General features: G+C 61.0%; 1 protein-coding gene across 1 annotated transcript in view; it reads right to left on the bottom strand.

The window, feature by feature from the left end:
* Positions 1–2,867: 2,867 nt before the first annotated feature.
* The window catches only part of NOTCH1 (notch receptor 1), a 44,865-nt gene continuing 26,082 nt past the window's right edge, over positions 2,868–21,650 (bottom strand). Inside the window, exons 13-34 of the mRNA XM_077148830.1 lie at positions 21,433–21,625; positions 20,816–20,961; positions 20,371–20,484; positions 18,817–18,936; positions 18,374–18,526; positions 17,597–17,825; positions 16,946–17,147; positions 16,246–16,399; positions 15,965–16,149; positions 15,603–15,735; positions 15,224–15,481; positions 15,026–15,138; positions 13,969–14,540; positions 13,377–13,784; positions 11,894–12,042; positions 10,982–11,198; positions 10,806–10,893; positions 10,532–10,697; positions 8,684–8,979; positions 7,489–7,636; positions 7,291–7,388; positions 2,868–6,032 (exon numbers count right to left, since the gene is read on the bottom strand). Of these exons, the coding sequence (XP_077004945.1) occupies positions 4,536–6,032; positions 7,291–7,388; positions 7,489–7,636; positions 8,684–8,979; positions 10,532–10,697; positions 10,806–10,893; positions 10,982–11,198; positions 11,894–12,042; positions 13,377–13,784; positions 13,969–14,540; positions 15,026–15,138; positions 15,224–15,481; positions 15,603–15,735; positions 15,965–16,149; positions 16,246–16,399; positions 16,946–17,147; positions 17,597–17,825; positions 18,374–18,526; positions 18,817–18,936; positions 20,371–20,484; positions 20,816–20,961; positions 21,433–21,625 (5,639 nt within the window). The 3' untranslated portion in view covers positions 2,868–4,535. The remainder of the gene's footprint in view (positions 6,033–7,290; positions 7,389–7,488; positions 7,637–8,683; positions 8,980–10,531; positions 10,698–10,805; positions 10,894–10,981; positions 11,199–11,893; positions 12,043–13,376; positions 13,785–13,968; positions 14,541–15,025; positions 15,139–15,223; positions 15,482–15,602; positions 15,736–15,964; positions 16,150–16,245; positions 16,400–16,945; positions 17,148–17,596; positions 17,826–18,373; positions 18,527–18,816; positions 18,937–20,370; positions 20,485–20,815; positions 20,962–21,432; positions 21,626–21,650) is intronic.

Below are 21,650 nucleotides of genomic sequence, written 5' to 3' on the forward strand. Positions count from 1 at the left end.
TCTACAGGATGCCTCAGCACTGCAGATTCAGCTCCCTGGAATCTGAATTTCTTCATACTGAATATTCAGGAGTAATAGCACCCACTGACAAGGCCTGCTGCCCTTCGGGCACAGATTGCATTTTTTTTTTTTTTTTTGGCATGGGCAAGCACCCAGAATCGAACCCAGATCTCTATTAGCACAGCAGGCGAGAACTCTACCTGCGAGCCACTGTGGCCCGCCCGCAATTTTTTTTTTTTAATCAAAGAAGTGGTGGGTTTACAGAAAAGTCATGCAGAAAATAGAGTTCCTATACACCCGCCCCATATTAACAGTTTACGATGGTGTGGCACCTTCATTACGATTGATGAGAGAATAATAGACTTGTACATAATTGTGTATACTTTACATTTGGGGTCACCATGTTATCCAGTCCTGGGGTTCTTTTATTTTAAATGTTTATTCTACTAACATACCCACCACCTACAATTTCCCCCTTTTAATGACATTCAAATAAATAAGACAGTGCTGTTAGTGCCACCATCCCCACTCCCATCCATTACCAAAACTTTTCCATGACCTTGAACCGAAACTCTGTACAAATGAAGCAAAGAATGCTCTTTTGAAAATCCGCAATCATAACAACAGCCGCCAGTTCTGAGGCTTTACAAATGTGCCAGGCCTCCTGCCAGGGGCTGTGAAGTTTGTGGTCTTACGGAATCCACGCACAGAGCAAGCACAGGGGTTAGGCTCCATGTGATTGCCCCTCTTTGCCCAAAGACAGTCCAACTGCCACCCAAAGGAAGAGTGAAAAAAAAAATGAAAAAATGAAAAAATTGGGACACACGGCAGCGTGGCCTGATGCTACATAACGTCTTCTCTGAAATGGAGATGCATGGAGTGTTTCCCAAAATGCATGCGACTGACCCATGCCTTAGTCTGCAAAATAAGGGTCCGAGTCAATTGGTTTGGGAAACGCTGCACACACTACCCACTCTTAGACACCCACAGCACACACGGCATTTTAAAGGCTCTGATAAGTCCTGTGATAAAGGGTACTATTTCACTCTGATGCAGGATTTCCCGCTTCCCTTTGGAATGAAGTGATCATGGTCTGTTGAAATACTCATACAGGAAGTGATGCGGTGTGCTTTCGATATTCAAAACATGTCAGCACCAGCGCCCACCCACTTCCCTAAGGGTCATCCTTTCATTACAGTTTCTGGGCTGGGGAGAGGGGAGGATAGGGAGGGGAGGCAGAGGGGGGGGGAGGGGCAGAGAAGAACGTGGCAGGGGCGGGGGGGGAGGGGGGGGGCAGGGGCAGGAGGGAGGGCTTCCATCCCCTCTTGGAAAAGCAGGAATTTTCCTTGATGCTACAAGTCTGGGCCCAAGCAGCACTGCCCAAGTGGGAACATGATGTGGCCCTCAGATGCCCTTTTAAATTTTGTGGTAGCCACATTAAATGAGTAAAAGCAGACGGGGGCATTTATTTGAACAGTGCATCTTATTTAGCCCAATATATCTGAACTGGTCTCATTTCTGCATGTCTTCTGCAGGAAAGGCTAATCAGATACTGGACTCTTCTGTGCTATGTCTCGCAGTTTAAAGATGAGAAGGTGGAGGCTGTGAGAACAGATTGCCTCCTGGCCGACAGGGCCCCTGTCACTTTGGGGGGCACAGAAGTTCCCTTTGTGAAAGCCTCAAGCTCCACGAGGCTGGTCCTGCCTGCTTCTTTGGGACCCCTGTGACCTGACCAAACTCTTTGGAAGCTCAAACACCGCCAGAGATCCTTGGGGCAGAAAGCAGGGTGAAGATGAGAACCTGGACCACTTAATTCCCAAGAGAGTCATCCCACCCCCACCCCCGCCAGAAATCCTCATCTCATCCCAGTAACCAGGTCAGTGTCATGCCTGCCCCAGGGGTCCAGCCTCGGCAGGGCCAGGCAGGTCTGGCAGAGGGCACTTTGCAGTGTGAAACCAGAGGCCTGCTCCCAAAGTGTGAGGCTCTGGGAAGAGGGGCCCGGTGGTGGCAAAGTGGAGGCGAAGGTATCCGGGCAGGTGGAGAGAGGGTACAAGGCAGGAGAGGAGGGGGGCCCATTTCAATTTGGGGGCCTGGCAGGGGCCCCCACCCCACTGGGTCCCAGGGCCACCACCCCTACCTCCATGCCTCCTTCCTTCCCAGCATCTCCAACTGGCCTGGGTGCTCTCCATGTCACTTTGGGTGCTCCTACAGCAACCCCTGCTCCCAGAATCTGCGAACACAGCCTGTCACGGGACCTAGCATCCTACGGCCAGTGGACTCGAAGGGAAGGACCTTCAGCAATGTGTGTGTGTGTGTGTCTCGGCCAAGAGGTTGGGGGCCGTACAAGCATTTTCCTGTCTCTACATGCCACTATTGGCTCTCGCCAGACTTGTCAGCCTCCTCCATTGTGTCAATTCCAATCTCTTAATATACAAATCCACACCCATACACCCGTTGGTTTTCTTTCTCTGGAGAGCTCTAGCTAATATTCTCTAGGTAGGGTCTGGCCTCCTCCCCAGGGTCTCCAGTTCCCAGAGGGGTCTGGCCTCCATGCACCCCCTTCCTCTAGGTCATTTGTGGGATGGGGAAGTGGCGCCTTCACCTGTCTGTGGCCAGGACAGACAGGAGGGCCTCAGGTGGGAGGGTGCCATGACTGCCACGGACTGCGGATGTTTATTCTAGAATCTTCTTGCAACTTCCAAGGAGTCAGTATGGGTCCAGCATCCCCTTCTGGCCAGTACCAGGTGGGCTTTCCCTTGTTACCTGTCAGACAGACAGAGAGACTCGAGGCTTCTCAGAGGGGATCAGAGGGTCCCCCCACTCCCCGTCCCGGAAAGCAAGCAAATGGCACAGCCAACCGTTAGCCAAATGGGGACGACGTCAGCATCATTTTTATTGCAAATCAGTTAACAAAAAAAAAACAGATGGAAAAAAAATACATCATCTTCATCACTTACAGTTTTGCAGGTAACACGATAACTTTTTTAAAAGGCTTACTTTTTTTTTCTTTTGTAAACTACACACTATTTCATAAAACACAGTAAGAATCAACATCTTAGGATGCGCCTGCTCACTTGGGGGTGTGAAAACATGGCTCCTGGGCTGGAGACATGCCGCCCTGGGCAAAGCAGGGGTACCCTCAGAGCAAACCCCTGCTCAGGTCGGGTGGACCCTTCCAGGAGCTACTGTGCTGGCTTGCATGGAACTGAGCTGCCAGGTGCTGGCTTGCAAGGAACTGAGCTGAGCTGCATTCTGACAACCTCCTTAACAGGACCCATGAAAGACGATCGCTGAGATTTTTGAAACAAAATCTACCTTTAAAAATGTATTTACAGACATTTACTCTGCCACAGGCTTATACACAACACTGCAAGAATCTGTTCCTCACCCCTAAGCAATGGGTACCTGCCCCCTACATGAGGGGTGTGTGGCCCCATGGTTTCCATGCCCCCGAGGCTGGACACGGCATGCCCCTCCCCGCCCCCACAGCAGACTCGGCCGCCGTGAGGGGACCAAGCGACCAGAACTCGAGGCTCTGGCATGTTTCCTATAAAAAATAGGAGCCAGTAACAATCTGCTTCCGTGAGCCCAGGGTACTGTGTGCTGAGCCCACAAACGCTGTTCAGAGGAGCAGGGACCCCTGTGGGGCATCCCGAGGCCAGCACCTGGACTGATTCATCAAGGCAGGGGGTTGGGGGTAGGGGTGGGGGGTCTTGGGCAGGAATAGGAACTTGCAAGCCCAACAGACAACTACGCAATACTGAACCCGAAACAAAGATTCATGATTGGCAACGTGAAATGGACTCTCGGTACAGCCCAAGAAAACATTTTTAAAAGCATGTCTTTTTTTTTTTTTTTTAAAAGAAGATCATTACAAAAATAAACCCCACAAATCACCTCGTTTTACCTTAGGGTTCACCTTGCATTTCCTATTTCACAAGCACATCCGTCCCTGCGCCAAAGGCGTGGAGGTTTTGCTTCCTTGCTGGAAGCCTTGGGAGGGAGGGAGGATCCCGGAGCGAGAGGAGGGTCTGGGGAGGTTGTGGCAGGTCCCTGGAAGTGCAGGAGCTTTTTGGACAATGCTAGCTTAAAACCTCCCTTCTCCCGCATCGCTTCATTGTTTTGGATTTTGAGAACGATAACAACAACAAAATCAATAAATAAATGGCATTTATAAATCATGAATCTTTGTTTATATTTTACAAACACACATAAGAATCTCTATCCTAAGCAGGAAAAACCCCGTCTCTGAGAGCTAGTATATTTGCCCGGAACAGACCAAAGAGTCTACCTGGTGTCCTAGGAAATAGGACGCATAAATAAACAGGCAGTGTTTTCATGTCACAGAAAAAGTACATAAATAAATACTAAAAAAAAAAAAAAAAGGAAAAAAAATTAAAATTCTCGTTCTCTTATTTTGTATAAAAACGTTTTTTTCCGAAGGTTCCTCCTGCAAGCCCAGCGTCCGTCCGCACAGGGTACTGGGAGAGCTCGTGCGATTTCCAACACCACGCGAGGGTGGGGGTGGCAGCTGTTTACTTGAACACCTCAGGAATGTGGGCCCCCTGGGGGTGCACACTGGCCGGTGGGCTGGAGACACCCTCGGACCAGTCGGACATGTTGGAGTGAGGAGACGAGCTGGACCACTGGTCGGGCGATTCGGGGGATGGCGTGAGGAAAGGGTGCTCAGGCACCTGCAGCTGGTGGCTAGGCGTGTTGTCCACAGGAGAAGACGAGTAGCTGTGCTGAGAGGGTGGCGTCAGGAACTGGGCGGTGGTCATGGGTGGGGCCAGTGAGGATGGCAGTGAGGTGGGCAGGGCCTGGCTTTCTGGGGGCAGGATGGTGTGCACGGCCAGGCCACTGGGACCCAGTGGCTGCACGTCCGCCTGGCTCGGCTCCCCGCCCAGAAAGCTCCGGCCCAAGTGACTGCTGGCTGCCGAGCTCACGCCCAGGTGTGGTGGTGCTTGCAGGTTAGGCTGCTGCTGTGGCTGCAGGTTGGGCTGCTGCTGTGGCTGCAGGCTCTGAGGCTGCTGCATCTGCAGGTTGGGCTGCTGCAGCTGCGGCTGCACCTGCTGCAGCTGCTGGGTTTGCACCAGGTGGGGCTGGGCAGCCAGCCGCGTGCCAGGCAGGCTCTGGTAGCTCATGATTTGGGTCAGCGCCGCAGCGGGCAAGCTGCCGTGCAGTGGACCCATGAGGCTGTGCTGGAGAGCGGGCGCCGGTGCACTCAGCGTGCCCGTGGCCCCCCGCAGCGGGTTGTACTGGCTTGGTCCCAGGCCGTTCTGTAGCCGGGACAGCCACTCACACTGCCCGTTCAAGGCCGCCGGGCCCCCACCCATGGCGAAGTTCAAGCCCCCTCCGCTGCCGCTGCCTAGGACGGTACCGGTCCCAGAGGCCACAGGCAGGTGAGACAGGCGCGGAGGGCCAGCCTCGAAGGCCAGCCGGCTGCCCGTGCCCAGCGCCGCCATCTCGGGCTTGGCCACCATACCCAAGTGGGTGTCGGGCATGGCCGGCAGGTGGCTCAGGGGCAGGGAAGGGGATGGCTGGAATGGGGAGGGCAGCAGGGGCGGTGAGGCCACATCTGACAGGTAGCCGTGGGGCGACTCCAGGGAGTCCACGGGGGACAGCACGCCCGCGCCATCCAGGGCGCAGCCCTTGTTGCCCTGTGCCTTTTTCCTGCAGGCCTTGAGCTCCTTGGCATCCTTGCCGCCGCAGGCCGGACCCTTGGTGCTGGGCTTGCGAGCCTTCTTGCCCTGCCCAGCTGGCTTGAGGTTGCCCAGGTAGCCGTTGGGGGAGCAGAGCGGGGGCGACAGGGTGGGCGCGCCCCCCAGTGCGGCGCCGTGCAGCGGTGGGCTGCGCACCAGGTTGTACTCGTCCAGCAGCCGCACGATGTCGTGGTGCATGCGCTCCTGGGCGATGTCCCGCGGCAGCCGGTCCATGTGGTCCGTGATGTCCCGGTTGGCGAAGTGGTCCAGTAGCACCTTGGCGGTCTCGTAGCTGCCCTCGCGGGCGGCCAGGAACAAGGGGGTCTCCTCCTGGTGGACACGGGGGCAAGGGTCAGCCGTGCCTCTTCCCCAGGCCTGCTGCCCCGCCCTAAGCGACTTCCCGTCCTGGAGTCTTACGTCCGACTTCAGACGCGCCCAGAGAGGAGCGGAGGAGCCCAGGTTCTAAGGCAGCTGGTACCTCTCTGGGGTCTCGGACCCCACCGCGACCTCTCTTCCCTCCCCCCAGAGCATCACAGGTGGAAAGCGGTGCAGCTGTCCTCAGGGGTGGGTGCTCCAGATGGCCCCCAAGTAATCCTGACATCCTCCTTGGCTTCCCTGGGCCCTGGGGCTCCAGTCTACAGAGTGAAAATGCCCTGTCCCCTGAAGGTGGGGGTGGGGGGACAGTGATGGGGCCGAGCGAGGCAACTGGCGGGGTCTGCCAGGCACATGTGGGGCTCCCTCTGCATCTCTCAGTGCCCCCCCCCCATACTGAATGGGGTCACACCGCTGCCCTGGAGGGAGCGGTGGCACTCAGGAACCCCACCCAGGTCAACAGCACCCCTGGTGCCCAGAGCCTGCTGTGCCCCCTCGCCTGGGGGAGGGGAGAGACCCTACTTGGAAAAGCTTGAGGCAGGGGCTCAGAGGAGGGGTAGGAGCATGGGGAGGGGGCTTGAGGGGTAGAAGTCTGCAATTCTGTGCCCAAACACCCAAAAGAAGCCAACAGCAGACGGAGAGCAGCAAGGAGCCTTGGGGTTTCCACCAAAGAGGAAAGGGACCCCGTGACCACAGCCGACGGGCTTAGCCTCGTGGGGCAGACGTGATGCGGGGGTAGGGGAGGGAGGGCTCCTGAGGAAGTAGCGGCCGCTCTTGCTCACATGTTCTGAGCCCCCAACCCTATCTCTCCTGCTGATCCTGCACCATGGGTCCCACTTCCTGGTGGCTGAGGAGGGAGCGTGGGGACCAGGCAATGAGGTACAGCAATGACTGTGGCAGTTACACTGTCCCCTGCCCTGGGGGCGGATGCTCCAACAGGGGTGGTCAGCCAAGGTAAAAATTTATAGATCAGGAGACCGAGGCCCAGGCATTTGAGGCTCTCACTTGGGGGGAATCCCGCTCTGGGGGTAACTTGCCCCCGAGTATTGGTCGAGCCCCCAGCCTGCGGGACCTCCAGGCTCCTGTCACCTCTGCCTGACCAGCGGCCAAAGCCCCTGCCCAGGACCCCCAGCCTTCCCTTCTCTCCTGCCCCGCCTGCCCCCACTCGAGGCCCCGTGGAGCACGTGCGCCGGTGTGGGGGGGCGACGGAACCCACCTTGTTGTTCTGCATGTCTTTGTTGGCGCCATTTTTCAGGAGCCCGAGCGCAGCGTCCACGTTGTTCACAGCGGCGGCCCAGTGCAGGGCTGACTTGCCTGGTGGGGGGAAGGAGCGGAGGGAAGGAGGGGAGGTGGGTGGGGGTGGGGGCAGGCCAGGCGGCGGCCGGGCCCCCAAGCCGGAGGCGGTGGGGCTTACCCAGGTCGTCCACGGCGTTGACGTCGGCGTGGGAGTTGATGAGGTCCTCCAGCATGCCCTCCACAGCCAGGCGCGCCGCCAGGATCAGAGGCGTGGTGCCGTCGTGCATGCGGGCGTCCAGGTCTGTGGCCCGGTTCCGGATCAGAATCTGGGCGATGGGACGGGGTGGGGCTCAGGCCGGGGCCTCCCAAACCGGGGCGTGATGCCCACGTGGACCAGCCCCCCGTCCCCAGTCGAGGTCACGTGGACTCTGCATGCACGTCGCATCCTCTCCACGGACTTGGTGCCGGAGCACATCCTCCCTGGAGCAGGGGGAAGCGGAGGGGGAGAGGGGGAGGGGGAGGGGGAGGGGAGGAGGAGGGTCCGCCCAGCTCCCACGCCCACAGGGGCTGGCCCCAGGGCCTGAAGCACAGCCAACAGTGCTGGGGCCATGTGCTCGCGGCCAGGCTGTGCCACACCCACACTGGCACCAGCGGGATCACAGGCAGCCATGGGCACAGTGGGTTGGCTGACGAGAAAGGCAGGGGACACAGTCCCATGCAGGACCAGCTCCTCCATAAGCGCACGCTTGGGGGTGCACATCCCACATGTCTGAGTGCGCCCAAGAGGTACTCGCCAACGCAACGGGGCCTGCCTCTGCGGGTGCGCCATGGCTCTCGCCGTCTTATTTCTATGGAATGACTGCTGGTTACCAGAGCAAAAAGCTTTGCATCAACTGCCCCCTTTTGTGCACAATGCCGTGTTCCGTGCACAGCCAGGCTGGCTGCAGGGAGTGGGGCAGCTGGCCGGTGGCCTGGAGAGGGGCCTCTGCCAGGGACGTTCCCCAGAGGCTCAGGCATCCAGATCCCTAAATCCACCTCACTACAGGCTCCCCAGCAAGGCCAGAGCCTGGGTTTGCAGGCAGCCGCAGCCTCTAAGCCCTTCCTCTTACTGCCACGGGCGACGCCTCTGGCCAAGGCCGCTGCTTCCCGGGGAAGGGAGGGGTGAGGAGGCAGAAGACCCAGGTGGTAAGGGCTGCCGGAGTGGGACCACGAGCCCTTCCTGGGTGCGGGTGGGGGGGTTGCAGCTGGGAGGCCCTAAGGGGCTTCCAGCCAGACCGCTGAGTCCTGACTTCCCCAGAAACGCAGGTTCAGAAGGAAACCGGCAGTGCACCTTGCTTGGGGTGGGGACGCCCGGCTCGCAGCCTGGCACCCACCTGGAAGACACCCTGTGCGTCAGCAGACACGGCCGCGTGCAGCGGGGTCCGGCCCATGTTGTCCTGGATGTTGGCATCGGCACTGGCTTCCAGCAGGCGCTTGGCGGCGTCGGAGCGCGAGTAGCGGGCGGCCAGGTGCAGGGCGGTCTCGCCTGTGCGGTCAGTCTGGTTGTGCAGACTGGCCCCCTGGTAGATGAAGTCCGAGATGACGGCCGGGGCATCCTCCTCTTCCTCGCTGTTGCCGGTCTCCAGGCCCCCTCCGCTGCAGGAGGCGATCATGAGCGGTGTGAGGCCGTCTGCAGCAAGGGCAGAGAGGGGGGCTCAGGGTGGCTCCCGGCCCTGGGCCATGCGATGCCGGTCCCCGGCTCACAGGCTGCCCATGTGGACATGCTGCCCGACCTGCGGTGACCTTCCTCCGCCACCACACCAAGGGGGAAGGGCTGCCGGAATCCACCCTTGCTGCCCCCTCTGCGCCAAACAGAGATACCAGGGCTTTGTCCCCCACCCAGGACAGCCGCCTCAGAGACGTGCCATTAGGGAAGCCACTGTGTGGGCTGCCTCCAGGGCGGAGGCAGAGCTGGGCATGGGCTGGGTGATCCTGGGTGACCGCTGGGGCGAGAGGTGACCAAGGGCAGAGGAACATGTAGGGACCCCCCTATTTGGAACAGGTAACATTCCAAGGACTTTAGAAAATGTCTCTGTTCCCCCATCCCTTCTTTAAGCTTGTAGAATATTGATCCTGCTGAGTTTGGAAGGATGGACCCTGGCAGGGTCTGGGGTTGGGGAAGTGCAGGCTACTAGAGCACACCAGCCTTTGCCAGAGAGAAAGCAACCTGGGGTGGGGGGCTGGGGGCAAGGCAGGGAACAGCAGGTGGGGGGCTGCAGGTGGGCAGGGGTCAGTGGGTGGGCGGGAGGCAGCACGCAGGTAGGGGGAAACAGGCGGGAGACTGCAAGGAGGCAGGGGTCAGTGGGTTGGGGGCTGCAGGTGGGCAGGAGCTAACAGGCAAAGAGCTACAGGAGGGCAGGGGGCAGCAGGTGGGGGGCTGCAGGTGGGCGGGGATAAGGAGCAGGGTCTGAGGGTAGATGGGGGGCTGCAGGTGGGCGGGGATAAGGAGCGGGTTCTGTGGGCACGTGGGTGGGCTGCAAGTGGGTAGGAATCAGGAGTGGGGTCTGAGGGCAGGTGGGGGGCTGCAGGTGGGCGGGGATAAGGAGGGGGGTCTGTGGGCAGGTGGGGGTCTGCAGGTGTGGGGGATCAGGAGTGGGGTCTGCAGGCAGGTGGGGGGCTGCAGGTATGTGGGGACCAGGAGCAGGGTCTACAGGCAGGTGGGGGTCTGCAGGTGTGGGGGATCAGGAGTGGGGTCTGCAGGCAGGTGGGGGGCTGCAGGTATGTGGGGACCAGGAGCAGGGTCTACAGGCAGGTGGGGGTCTGCAGGTGTGGGGGATCAGGAGTGGGGTCTGTGGGCAGGTGGGGGGCTGCAGGTGGGCAGGAATCAGGAGTAGGGTCTGTGGGCAGGTGGGGGGCTGCAGGTAGGCGGGGATCAGGAGTGGGGTCTGTGGGCAGGTGGGGGGCTGCAGGTGGGCGGGGATCAGGAGTGGAGTCTGTGGGCAGGTGGGGGGCTGCAGGTGGGCAGGAATCAGGAGTGGGGTCTGCGGGCAGGTGGGGGGCTGAAGGTGGGCGGGGATCAGGAGGGGGGTCTGTAGGCAGATGGGGGGCTGCAGGTGGACGGGGATCAGGTTTGGGGTCTGTGGGCAGGTGGGGGGCTGCAAGTGGGCAGGAATCAGGAGCGGGGTCTGTGGGCAGGTGGGCGGCTGCAGGTGGGCGGTCAGCGGGCGGGGGCTGGGGCTCACCAGGCCCGCGGACGTTGACATCCATGCAGTCAGTGTCCGCCTCGCCCTGGGGCGGTGTCGGGGCCATGGCGGACACACGCAGGTCGGCCGCGTCCAGGTGCTGCTGAGTCCACTGCCGATGGTCGGTTTGGTCGTCCAGGTCAGGCAGGACCACCTGCTCCTCGAACTAAGGCAGGGGTGGGTTGTGGGGGTTGGACAGAGACCCACGCCACGGGTGGGGGGCAGGGGGTCTGGTGAGGGAGGTGCTGGGGTTCTCAGGGCCCGGCAAACTCACCCGGAACTTCTTGGCCTCCAGGTCTTCGTCCCCCCACTCGTTCTGGTTGTCGTCCATGAGGGCGCCGTCCGAGGGGTTCTTCAGGGGCCTGGGGGCGAGCGGGAGTGAGGGGGGCTGTGGGGACCCCTGGCCTCCGCGCCCCTCCCCTCCCCGGGATGCAGGGCCGGGCTGCTTACTTGAGGCCCACCGAGTCCTCCCCGAGGGGCTCCCGCCGCTTCTTCTTGCTGGCCTCCGACACCTTGAAGCCCTCGGGGAACCAGAGCTGGCCATGCTGGCGCCGCCGCTTGCGGGAGAGCAGCACCCCACAGCCCGCGAAGAGCAGCAGGACCAGGGCGGCCACGGCCACGTACATGAAGTGCAGCTGCGACGGCGGTGGCGTCTCCACGGTCTCGCCTGCGGGCACAGGGGCCACGGGCGCCCCGGACTTCAGCCGCGGCTGGCGGGGGGCCGGGGGGGCGGCGGACTGGCTCCGCGGATGGGCGCCGCCCCCACGCGCCTCCGTCCCGCCCCCCAAAATAAGGTCATTTTCTACGTTGTTAATCAGAATTGCAAACTATCGCTAAATTCTCTCCTGCACCAGCCGACCGTCTGGAGACGGCGCTCACTTTTTTCTCCTTTAAGGGAGAAGGATTAGCAAACTTCAAATCGCTGCGCTCGCATTGAGCTGTTAAGACAAAGGATTTAGTGGGATTTTCGAGATACAAACTTCAACACTTCACATGACACCAATCAATTCTTCTCTCTCTCTCTCTCTCTCTTTTTGAAAAAAAAAAGAAAGAAAGAAAAAAGCCGTAATGATTCTGAAATAACACTCAACAAAGAAGACTCAGGGGGAAGGGGTGGGGAGAGAAGGCTCCCGCTCTCTGGCAGGTGCTCGTCCCTCCCTGGCCAGCCTTGCCCGCTGCCGTCACCACCTGGGGATCCTAAGACGCCTTCCCCCCAAAACCGTGGACGCACCAGCACAGCCCCTGGGGTAGTGAGTGCACATGGCGCAGTGGTGTCTTGGGGGATCTGGGGATTTTGCAGGCCCACAAGCCTGTGACCTCCTCCCCCAGCCCCCTGGCACAGACCGGCAGCCCCTCACTCACTCTGCACAGCCTCGATCTTGTAGGGAAGGTTGAGGCTGCCGAGCGAGGCAAGGGCCCCCAGGAAGGCGGCCACGTCGGTGGCACTCTGGAAGCACTGGGACGACGACTGGACACACTGCCGGTTGTCAATCTCCAGATACACGATGGACCTGGGAAAGGGGGCACTTGCTGGGTCAGGGGGCGAGACCAGGGGCTGTAGCCCGTCCCACCCGGGCCCCCCACTCTGTGCCTTCATCCTGATCGGGGTGGGGGCTGAAGAAGGAGCCCCCTGTGTGTACTCCTGTGTGTGCTCGCCCAGCCCTGGTCCTGGTCCCTCTGCTCCTTTGGGTACCATGAGCACCCCTCTCCCTGTCTCAGAAGGGTGGAGACCTCAGGGGCCCCCCAGAAAGCTGTCCTGGGGCCCAGCAGGTAAGGATAAGGCAGCGAAGTGGGCCCAGGTATGGGGGAACCATGCGACCCCTACCTCCCAGAATACCCTCCCCACTGCAGCCCAGGTTCTCGTCTGTGGCCCCAGCCCCACCCCTGGGCAGCCAGGCAGGAGGACGCCTGGCTGGGGCCATGTCCAGCTTTAGATGTCAGCCCCATAGGCTGTACCTGACAGCCAGCAGTTCTCAGAACCTCCACCTCATGAATGCACAAAGCAGGGGGAGGGGGCCTTGGGACCTGAGCCCCAGCCTGGACCCTGACTGCTCCCTGGATATTCAGGGGGGAGGTGTCCCCCAAAGTTCACACCCACCTGGGACCTCAGGGCATGACCTTAACTGGAAACAGGGTGACCCCCAGCCCATCCCCCAAAAAAGGCACACTTAGCTCCTAAACCCTTCCCTGTGACTGTGGCCCCACGTGGAAATAGGGTCTCTGATGATGCCCAAACCCCACAGGCCTGGGGTCCTCATGAAGAGAGAAGACTCAGTCAAAAACAGACAGTGAGAGGAAAGCTACTGCCAGATCCCACCCACCCCGATTTCATGCTTGTAGCCTCCCAGACACGGAGATTTAAATTCCTGACATTGAAGCTAACCTGTCCGTGTCATGGATATGACTAGTCAAGCAGAGGCTGTACCAGTCAAGGCACTGACCCCATATGACCAGAGCCCTGTAAGGTGATGGAAACCTGGACACCGGTACGGGCAGCAAGGAGAGCAAAGGCAGTGGCAGGATGGATGCGCCCAGAAGCCAAGGAATGCTGGGGCTCCCAGGAGCCAGATGAGGTCAAGACGAATCCTTCCTAGAGCCTTGGGAGGTGGAACAGCTCTGCCCACCCCTTGATGCTGGACTTCCAGCCTCCAAAACTGAGATGAGAAATTTGTCTTTGCTTAAGCCATCTGATTGGTGCAGCTGATGGCAGCCCTAGAACACTCAGGTACTAAGTCCTAGGTCCTCTCAGAACCTCAGTCTCTTTTACTGTAAACTGAAGGAGGATACCATCTGCCCCCGCCAGGGGTGGAGGGTGGCCATGGGAGGAGGGGCGGGGTTCGCTCACCCACGGATGTCCATGGGGTCGAGTTCCCTGCGCCGGCGCCCACCCCCACCACTGGGTAGCAGGGAACTGGGCTCAGAGGCCCAGCCCTCGGCGGCGCGCCTGATGGGGTGCTTGCGCAGCTCCTCCTCGCGGCCGTAGTATGGGAAGATCATGTGCTCGCCATGGGCGTCACGCTTGAAGACCACGTTGGTGTGCAGCAGGCGGCTGAGCTCGCGCAGGAAGTGGAAGGAGCTGTTGCGCAGGCGGGCGGGTGGCATCAGCACCACCACCACCAGTGTGCCGGCCGCCAGCAGCTCCGGGACGTTCTCCGCGCAGTCCAGCCCGTCCCACTCACAGGCTGCACTGTTGCAGCCCTGATCGCAGTGCCCATCGCTGAAGTGGTCCTTGCAGTACTGGTCATACAGGGGGCTGCAGGCACACGGTTACACTCAGGCTGTACCCTCCAGCCCCTGCTGCTGCACCCCCGCCCTACCCAGCATCGTCCCTGGGGCTGAACCCCTGAATACCTCCACCTACTGATCCCTGGGGAACCAGGCCAGGACCTGCTGGATTCAAACCCGAGGCCCAGACCAACCTGGGGACCCGGCCTTACTTGCACTGGTCCTCGAGGCGCTGGCAGTCGAAGCCATCGAAGAGGCAGCCAGCCGAGTTGCACTGGCTGTCACAGCGGCCGTCGTTAAAGTACTTCCAACACTGCAGTGACTGCGAGCAGTTCTTCCAGGGATCGTCAAAATTGAGAGAGCAGTCGCCGCCGTCCCAGCCGCAGGCGTGGTTATTGCACTGGACGCTGCAGATCTGATCGCCAGCGTCCCGCTGGCATTCAGGGACCTTGCAGGTCTCCTGGAGGGGCGGTGGGGTGATGTCCCGCCCAGCACCACCCTCGAAGCTGTAGTCCAGGATGTGGCAGAGGAGTCCGTTGAACTTGGGGGGGCAGAGGCAGCGGTAGAAGGGGCTCTCGGCCGTGGGCTCGCAGCTGCCCTGGTTGTAGCAAGGGTTGGCGCCCAGACAGGGGCTGCCGGCTGGGAACTGGCACTCAGGGCCCGTGAAGGCGCCTAGGCACAGGCAGGTGGGGCTGCGTGGTCCCGAGAGGCAGGTGCCACCGTTGAGGCAATGCAAGGAGCCGCAGGTGCGCGCATCGTTCTCGCAGGTGGCGCCCTCGAAGCCCTGTGTGTGGGGGGGCAGGGTCAGGGGGCACCATGGCATGGCCAGCTCTGCTTTGGGGGAATGCATGTATATGTGAGGGGGAGGGGCATGGTCATGTATCAGCTCCAGGCCAATTCCCTCCACAGCCCCCAGTACTCCCTCCTGTGTCCAGCACGGTCCAGTAACAGTAGATCGTTTTTAAAAAATACAACCCCAGCGGAGGAGAATGGAGAGAGGCTCAGCCCCGGCTTGCACGCCGGCAGCCCACATGGGAACCCCAAAGTTGGGCTCCAACATGCTCAGGCTGACCATGCTCGAAGCAGGTCATGGAACATGCTGTGAGTAGGTGAGAGGTGATACTACATCTCTTCCTCCTCCTCCTCCAGGCAGCCGGCCCAGACTACCCTGATGGCATTGGGGAGGCTGCACCCTGCATCATGCAGCCGTCAGGATCAGGAACCACCTCCCTCTCAGGTTAAGCCATTGTTGGAGATCCCCACACCTACCGGGGGACACTTGCAAATGAAACCTCGGGGGGTGTTGGCAGCCACGGAGCAGGTGCCCCCATTCCTGCATGGCCCATCCCTGCAGCCATTGACGACAGCCTCACAGCGGCGCCCTGTATGGGGACCCGATGTGGTGAGGGGCGCCCTGGGGCTCAGCCCCCTCCCCACCCATTCCTGCCCACCCATGCCAGCACCTACCGGTGTGGCCCGGCCGGCACTCGCAGTGGAAGTCGTTGACGCGCTGCACACAGTTCTGGGTGCCACGGGCGTCGCAGGGGTTGGACAGGCACTCGTTGACGTCGCCTTCGCAGCGCTCGCCCACGAAGCCGGGAGGGCAGGCGCAGCTGTAGCCGCCCACCTGGTCCACGCAGGTGCCATTGTTGAAGCACTTGGGGCTACGGGAGGCGGGGTCCAAGGGCGGGGCACAGTCGTCCACATTGATCTCACAGTGCACGCCTGCGGGACATGGCCTGTCAGGGGATGCCTGGGGCCGCCAGCCACCCCGGAGCACCCCGCACTCCCCCACCAGCTAAGGGAGCCCCACCCTCCTGCGCCACCCTGGCCGCAGCCCCCTCACCCTGCGTGCCCCGGGGGCATGAGCACTTGTAGGTGTTGGTGAGGTCAATACAGGTGCCGCCGTTCTGGCATGGGCGCGAGAGGCATTCATTGATCTCCTCGGAGCAGTTCACGCCGTGGTAACCGGCCACACACTGCACAAGGGACATGGTCAGGCTCAGTCAGCATCCCACCCCGAATGCACAGGACAACGACCCACATGCCACCCTGTTGGCCTGAATGGTGATGGGAGTGGGGGGTGCCTGGGCCCATCCAGAGCTGGCCAGTGTTGGTTCTGGTCAAGCCCAGAAGCAAGCTCGGGAAACTCCTCCTCCTCCAGGCAGTCTGCCCTGGTGACCCCAGCTCTCCTGGAACATGTCCCACCTCACAGGAGTAGCCGCCCAGGTAGTCGGTGCAGGTGGCGCCGTTCTGGCAGGGGCTGGGCAGGCACTCGTCCACCTGGTCCTCGCAGTAGCTGCCCGTGTAGCCGGCCGGGCAGCGGCAGTGATGTGTGTTGCGTGTGTCCACGCAGAGGCCCCCGTTCCGGCACAGGTGGGCCACGTCAACATCTGCGGGCAGTGTGACGGTGAGGCCCAGGCTCCCCCCTCCCCACACAGGACTTCCCTGGGACTCCCCCGGCCCCCCAGCCCAGGTCGGGGCATCACCCTGCTGCTGGGCGGCCTCCTCGCAGGAGACGCTGGGTACATCGCAGTAGAGGCCGGTCCAGCCACTGCGGCACTCGCAGCGGAACAGCGTGTTCGTCTGCCAGCACCTGCTGCCGTTCTTGCAGGGAGAGGAGTCGCACCAGCGCACCAGGTTCTGGGGAGGGGCTGGGGTCAGCGGTGGGACCCCTCCCCGGACACACCCGCCCCGCAGCACGGGGTGCTTGGCCGCCAGACAACCTCACGGCCAGTCTGTGTGAGGGGAAACCGAGGCCCACAGCGAGGGCCCGGGGCTGCAGTCTCTCGGTCGCATGGACCACCAGCGCCTCCCCTTGCAGGAGAGCTTTTCTTGAGAACAAACAGCTCTGCCTGACCCTTAGTAACCTATATTTGATGTGGATGGATTGGCGATGTTCCTGCATGCTTTTTTTTTTATGAAAACCTCGCTTTTTAACTTTTCCCTCCAAATTCTCTGCTCCCTACCCTTGCCCGGGAGGATCTGTTTATGGGGCCTGTTCATGTATCTCTGCAATCCCTGGTTGGCAGAACAGCCTGGGAGGTGGAGCAGGCTTTCAGTGCAGACCCTGGGGGCCATGGGCTGGGGCGGCCCTCTGCCCTGCCCTGCGAGACTGAGAGCACGGGGCAGCCCCTTAGTGGGCGTGGTGGCCTGCAGGCCGCCTCCTGAGGCCATGCAGGTGCTCACCTGGCAGTTGAGGCCCGTGTAGCCCTGGGGGCAGGTGCATTTGTAGGTGCCATAGCTGTCCTGGCAGGTGCCGCCATGTAGGCAGGGCCGTGAGTCGCACTCGTTGATGTCGTGTTGGCAATAGCTGCCCGTGAAGCCAGGAGGACAAAGGCAGGTGAAGGAGTTGATGCCGTCTACACAGGTGCCACCATTGAAGCAGGAGCTGAGGGAGGGTTGGTGAGGGTGTAGGGTGAGTGAACATGTACCCCTCACCCCCATAGCCCCATCTCCCCTGGAGCTCACACTGTGGGCACTTAAAGGGGCCCTGAGGTCTAAATAGGCCAGGAGCAGCCTGACCGGCCTCAAGGAACCCAAAGGGAACCCAGTCTCTTCTGTCACATCACACCTCTCCCCATCTTCTTTGCAACTCAGGAAGAGAGGCTCTATGACACTCACAGCTGTATGGCAGTTAAAATAGAAACGTAAGAGATCGCTATTTAATGCTGAGCTTCCTGGCAGCCAAGGGAAAAGAGGCAACTAGATGGGTTACAAAGCCGCTATGGTTTCAGAGCAAACAGCTACTGGTTCTGCAGGTTAAGCCACCAGATTCCCTCTAAGTTCCAGAAGTCATAACACCCTTTGAGGACCCCTGAGCCCAAAGCCCACACACACCTCTCTGTGCAATCGGGTGTGTTATTCTCACAGTGGATACCGCTGAAGCCAGTGGGGCAGGTACAGGTGTAGCTGTCCACACAGTCGGTGCAGTTGGCGCCATTGCGGCAGGGATTGCTGGCACACTCGTCAATGTCCTCCTCGCAGGAGGGGCCTTGGAAGCCTGGCAGGCACCTGCAGAAGGCTGTGTCGACGCCATCCGTGCAAGAGCCGCCATTGTGGCATGGGTCTGCAAAGGGCAGGGGTGGGCTTGAGGGTGGGCTGGGAATCACCCAGACCCTCCTGAGCTCAGTTCCCTGAGCGCATACCCGGGCTCAATCAGAAACAAATTGGGGCTCAGGTACGCATCGTCCCCTGGCTTGCCTGGGGGTGGTGGTGGGCCACTCAGTGCTTCTGAATCTCAGCTGGGGTGCCAGGCTGGGCCCCTCACCCACTGGGGTCCTTCCTAAGGACTCAGTCGGAGATGGGGGTCCGTGGCCTTGGCCCGGGGCCTGCAGCTGGGGGTTGCGGGCCACCTGCCCCCGAGCCCTCCAGGAAGCCCCATGCTTGGGTCCCACGTGCTCTGTAGGCACTGCCACTAATGCGCACGTGTCGCCAAGCAAACAACCGAGGCTCCCCCCCAGGGCCTTGCTCGGGGAACTGAGTTGAGGGCTGGACAGGGCCTGGGCCTGCCTGAGGGCATCTCACAGGGTAGGCAGAGCCGGTGTGACCAATGCAGGGGCCACTGTGGCAAGGCCGAGGCCAGAGGCCGCCCCTCTGTTCCCCCCGCCCACTCACTGGGCCGGCAGTCGTCGATGTCCGTCTCACAGTTGCGGCCCGTGTAGCCAGCCAGGCAGTGGCAGCGGTAACTGCCGTTGGAGTTGTGGCAGGAGGCGCCGTGCCGGCACGGGCTCTTCACGCACTCATTGATGTCCACCTCACAGGTCTGCCCTGTTGGGGTGGGGGCAGGGTCAGCCACCCCTCCAGGCCCTCGCAGGGTTAGCTGGACACCTGCCGTGCCTGAGCTCGTCCCAGGAAGCCCCTGCAGCCCGTCCCCCTAAATCAGGGCCAAACGGGCCACAGAAACGCAGGATGGGAGGGGCCCTGCAAGGTCAGTTCTTGGTTCTAGAACCTCCCTGCTGGGCAGTTCCTGCTCCTAACCTCTGCCCTGGGGCAGCCGGTGCCACAGGGCCCCCAGCCCCATAGCCTCTCCCTGCCAGCCCTGGGGTCCCCCTGCTCACCCTGCCAGCCCACGGGGCAGGTGCAGGAGAAGCTCTCGAAGTCCTCAGACTCCTGGCACTCGCCGCTGTTCTTGCAGGGGCTGGGGGCGCAGGGGGCCAGCACCACCTCACACGTCGCTCCTGGGGGTGCAGACACACACACAGTGAGGATCCTGGGGCCCCCCACCTGAGGGTCAGCACCAGGCCTGGCTGGGGCACAGGTGGCAGCCATCTGAGTGCAGTCCTCTCACCTCGACCTGACCCCACGTGAGCCCGTGGGAGACAGGGACCCCGAATCGGGGAGAGAAACGAGCAGAGCACGGACGGAGGTGCTTAAGACCAGCTGGAACAAGCTCCAGCTCTGCCCGCACGCCCTCACCTCTGGGCCCAGCTGGGAACGAGGACAGGGTGGGGTCCAGCAGCCCCCGGCCCCTCTGGGCACCTGCTCTCTGCCAGCCCCAGCTCCCAGGCAGACCCTCCGCCGGGCAAGGAGGGGGTCTTCACCACCAGCCACGCACACAGGGTGACTTTTTCTCCATTAACCCCCCGATGGAGAGTTTTCCTGTTTATGGCCCACCGGGGCTGGATTCCCGAGGAAGTGAGGAAGTGTTATCTTCCTCCTCTCCCGCTATCTCCCTGGTGGGCTGGAGGCCATTTTCCAGGGACTGCCTTTCTATCGGTTTCCACGGCGACCCGGGCAGGCAGGAAATTCGCCAGGGTTTCCGACAATTGTGCAAAGGGAAGCAGGAAGCGGGCAGACAGGAAGGAGGCCAGCACACGGCCGGCTCCGCCCCGCCAGGCCCTCCGATAGTGCCGTGTCCAGCGGGGACGCGAGGGCGCGTCCCAGGTGCGGCAGGCCCCTCGGCGGCCGCTCCGGACGCAGGAGAGAAAACCCAGGGCCCTGGCTTGGGTCAAAGAAAACAGAGCTCTGGCCACGGGCCGTCCAGTGTCAGGGAAGGGCCAGCAGGGAGCCCCCGCCCAGCCCGGGGTGGTGAATACAGGCTTTTTATATTTTAATAAATAAAATTCAATAAATAGATCTGCCAACTGCTCGTACAGAAGGGACCACTTCCCGTGCTCTCCTCGGCCAGGCCGGCGGCTGGACTGGGACGCCCAGGAAACACAGGGCTCCTTGTTGCTTTTTGAACAAAGAGGCGCCCGCGTCACAGGAATCCCTCGGGCCTGGCAGGCGGAGGGGCAGGCTCGGCTGAGCCACCAGAGGCCCCGGAAGAGCGGACACTGGGGGTGGAGGCCCAGAGCCAGCTCCTGCATGCGGCAAGCTTTACCTGCCCTGCTCCCCAAGGACAATGGCCACACTAAAAAGTAGGGCACACTAGTGCTCAGACTTTCTTTGCTGTTGATTTGAAAGTGAGATGGCTTTATTGGCTAAACCTGACTACACTTCCCCAGGACAAGGCCCAGCCTGAGGGTGGGGCAGGGAGCAGGACCCACGAAAGAGCCTGTCGAGCCAAATGCAGACAAGACCCAACACCCATCTCTCTGCCCACAAGCCCGGCCCCAGGAAAGACCCCCAGCACCCCAAGGCCCCACCGTGCCCCCAGCTCTGCCCCTTACCTGTGTAGGGAAGCAGGCAGTTGCACTTGTAGCCAGCAACGTCATCGATGCACGTGCCCTGGTTGAGACATGGGTTGGACGCGCACTCGTTGATGTTGGTCTGGCAGTTTGGGCCTGGGGTGAGCGGGAAGCAGCAGTCAGTGTCCACCTCTCCAGGGGCAGCTGGCAGGGCCCTGGTGCCTGCTCCCCAGCTCCACACCTGTGGCTTGTCTCCTGGACCAAGCCAGGAGGCCTGGAAACTTGTCCCAGGGGCTCTGCAAGATGGGTAGTGAGCTCCCCACCAGGGGAGGCAACCAAAACAAGGCTGTGCCAGAAAGGGGTAGGCCCAAGGGCAAGGACAGGCAACCTGAAAAGGCCAAGGGGTCACATGGGATAGACAGTGCCCTAACCTATGTCTCAACCCCTAACCTGTGTCTCAACCCCAGGCCTCAAGGTCCCCTCTCACCACTGAAGCCCTCCCGGCATGTGCACACGTAGCCACTGGTCATGTCCTTGCAAGAGCCACCATTGACACAGGGGTTTGACTCGCACTCGTTGTTGTTGACATCGCAGTTGGTGCCACTCCAGCCAGGGTCACAGCTGCACCTGTACCTGGGGGGCAACAGCACTACGGCTCGGACGAGGCTGTGCTGTGCAGGGCTAGCTGCACTGCCACCCTGCACTCTACATGGAGGCACTGGTCCACTCTGACCCTCAGAACCTTATCTTTAAGGTTTATAGCAGGTACAACACTATCACACAGCTCAAAGCTGTGGCCAGGGCTCGATTCTGTTCACTCTGGGACCACACCTAGCCCAGAGCAGGGGAGTGATGTGTTAGCAGCGCCAAATTTGAGGGCAAGGTGGCTCCTGGTTGTACCACAGTGTGGACGAGCTGTTGTTACTGTATGATATGTGCCCCCTGTAGCAGGCACAAAACTTGTGCCTCATTTTCTGTGACTGCCTCGGAGCCCAGGGCGGTGTGTGGCAGCAGGACCCAAGAGTGGGCTCAGCAGCAGACTTGCCCGCAAGGGGAGCATGCAGCCCAAGCCCCTGCAGGTGCCCCCGGGCCCACGGCATGTACCCGTTGAGGCTGTCCAGGCAGGCCCCATGGACACAGGGGTTGCTGTTGCACTCGTTGACCTCAGACAGGCAGGTGGGATCATGGAAGCCCTCGGGACAGCGGCAGGTGAAGCCGTTGATGCCGTCCTCACAGGTGCCCCCGTTGTGGCAGGGCCTGGCGGCACACTCATCAATGTTGATGTTGCACATGCTCCCTGCGGCAGAGGGTGGGCCTCAGAC

This window comes from Tamandua tetradactyla, chromosome 2 (genome assembly GCF_023851605.1).
Source record: "Tamandua tetradactyla isolate mTamTet1 chromosome 2, mTamTet1.pri, whole genome shotgun sequence".
In the NCBI taxonomy this organism is placed as follows: Eukaryota; Metazoa; Chordata; class Mammalia; order Pilosa; family Myrmecophagidae; genus Tamandua; species Tamandua tetradactyla.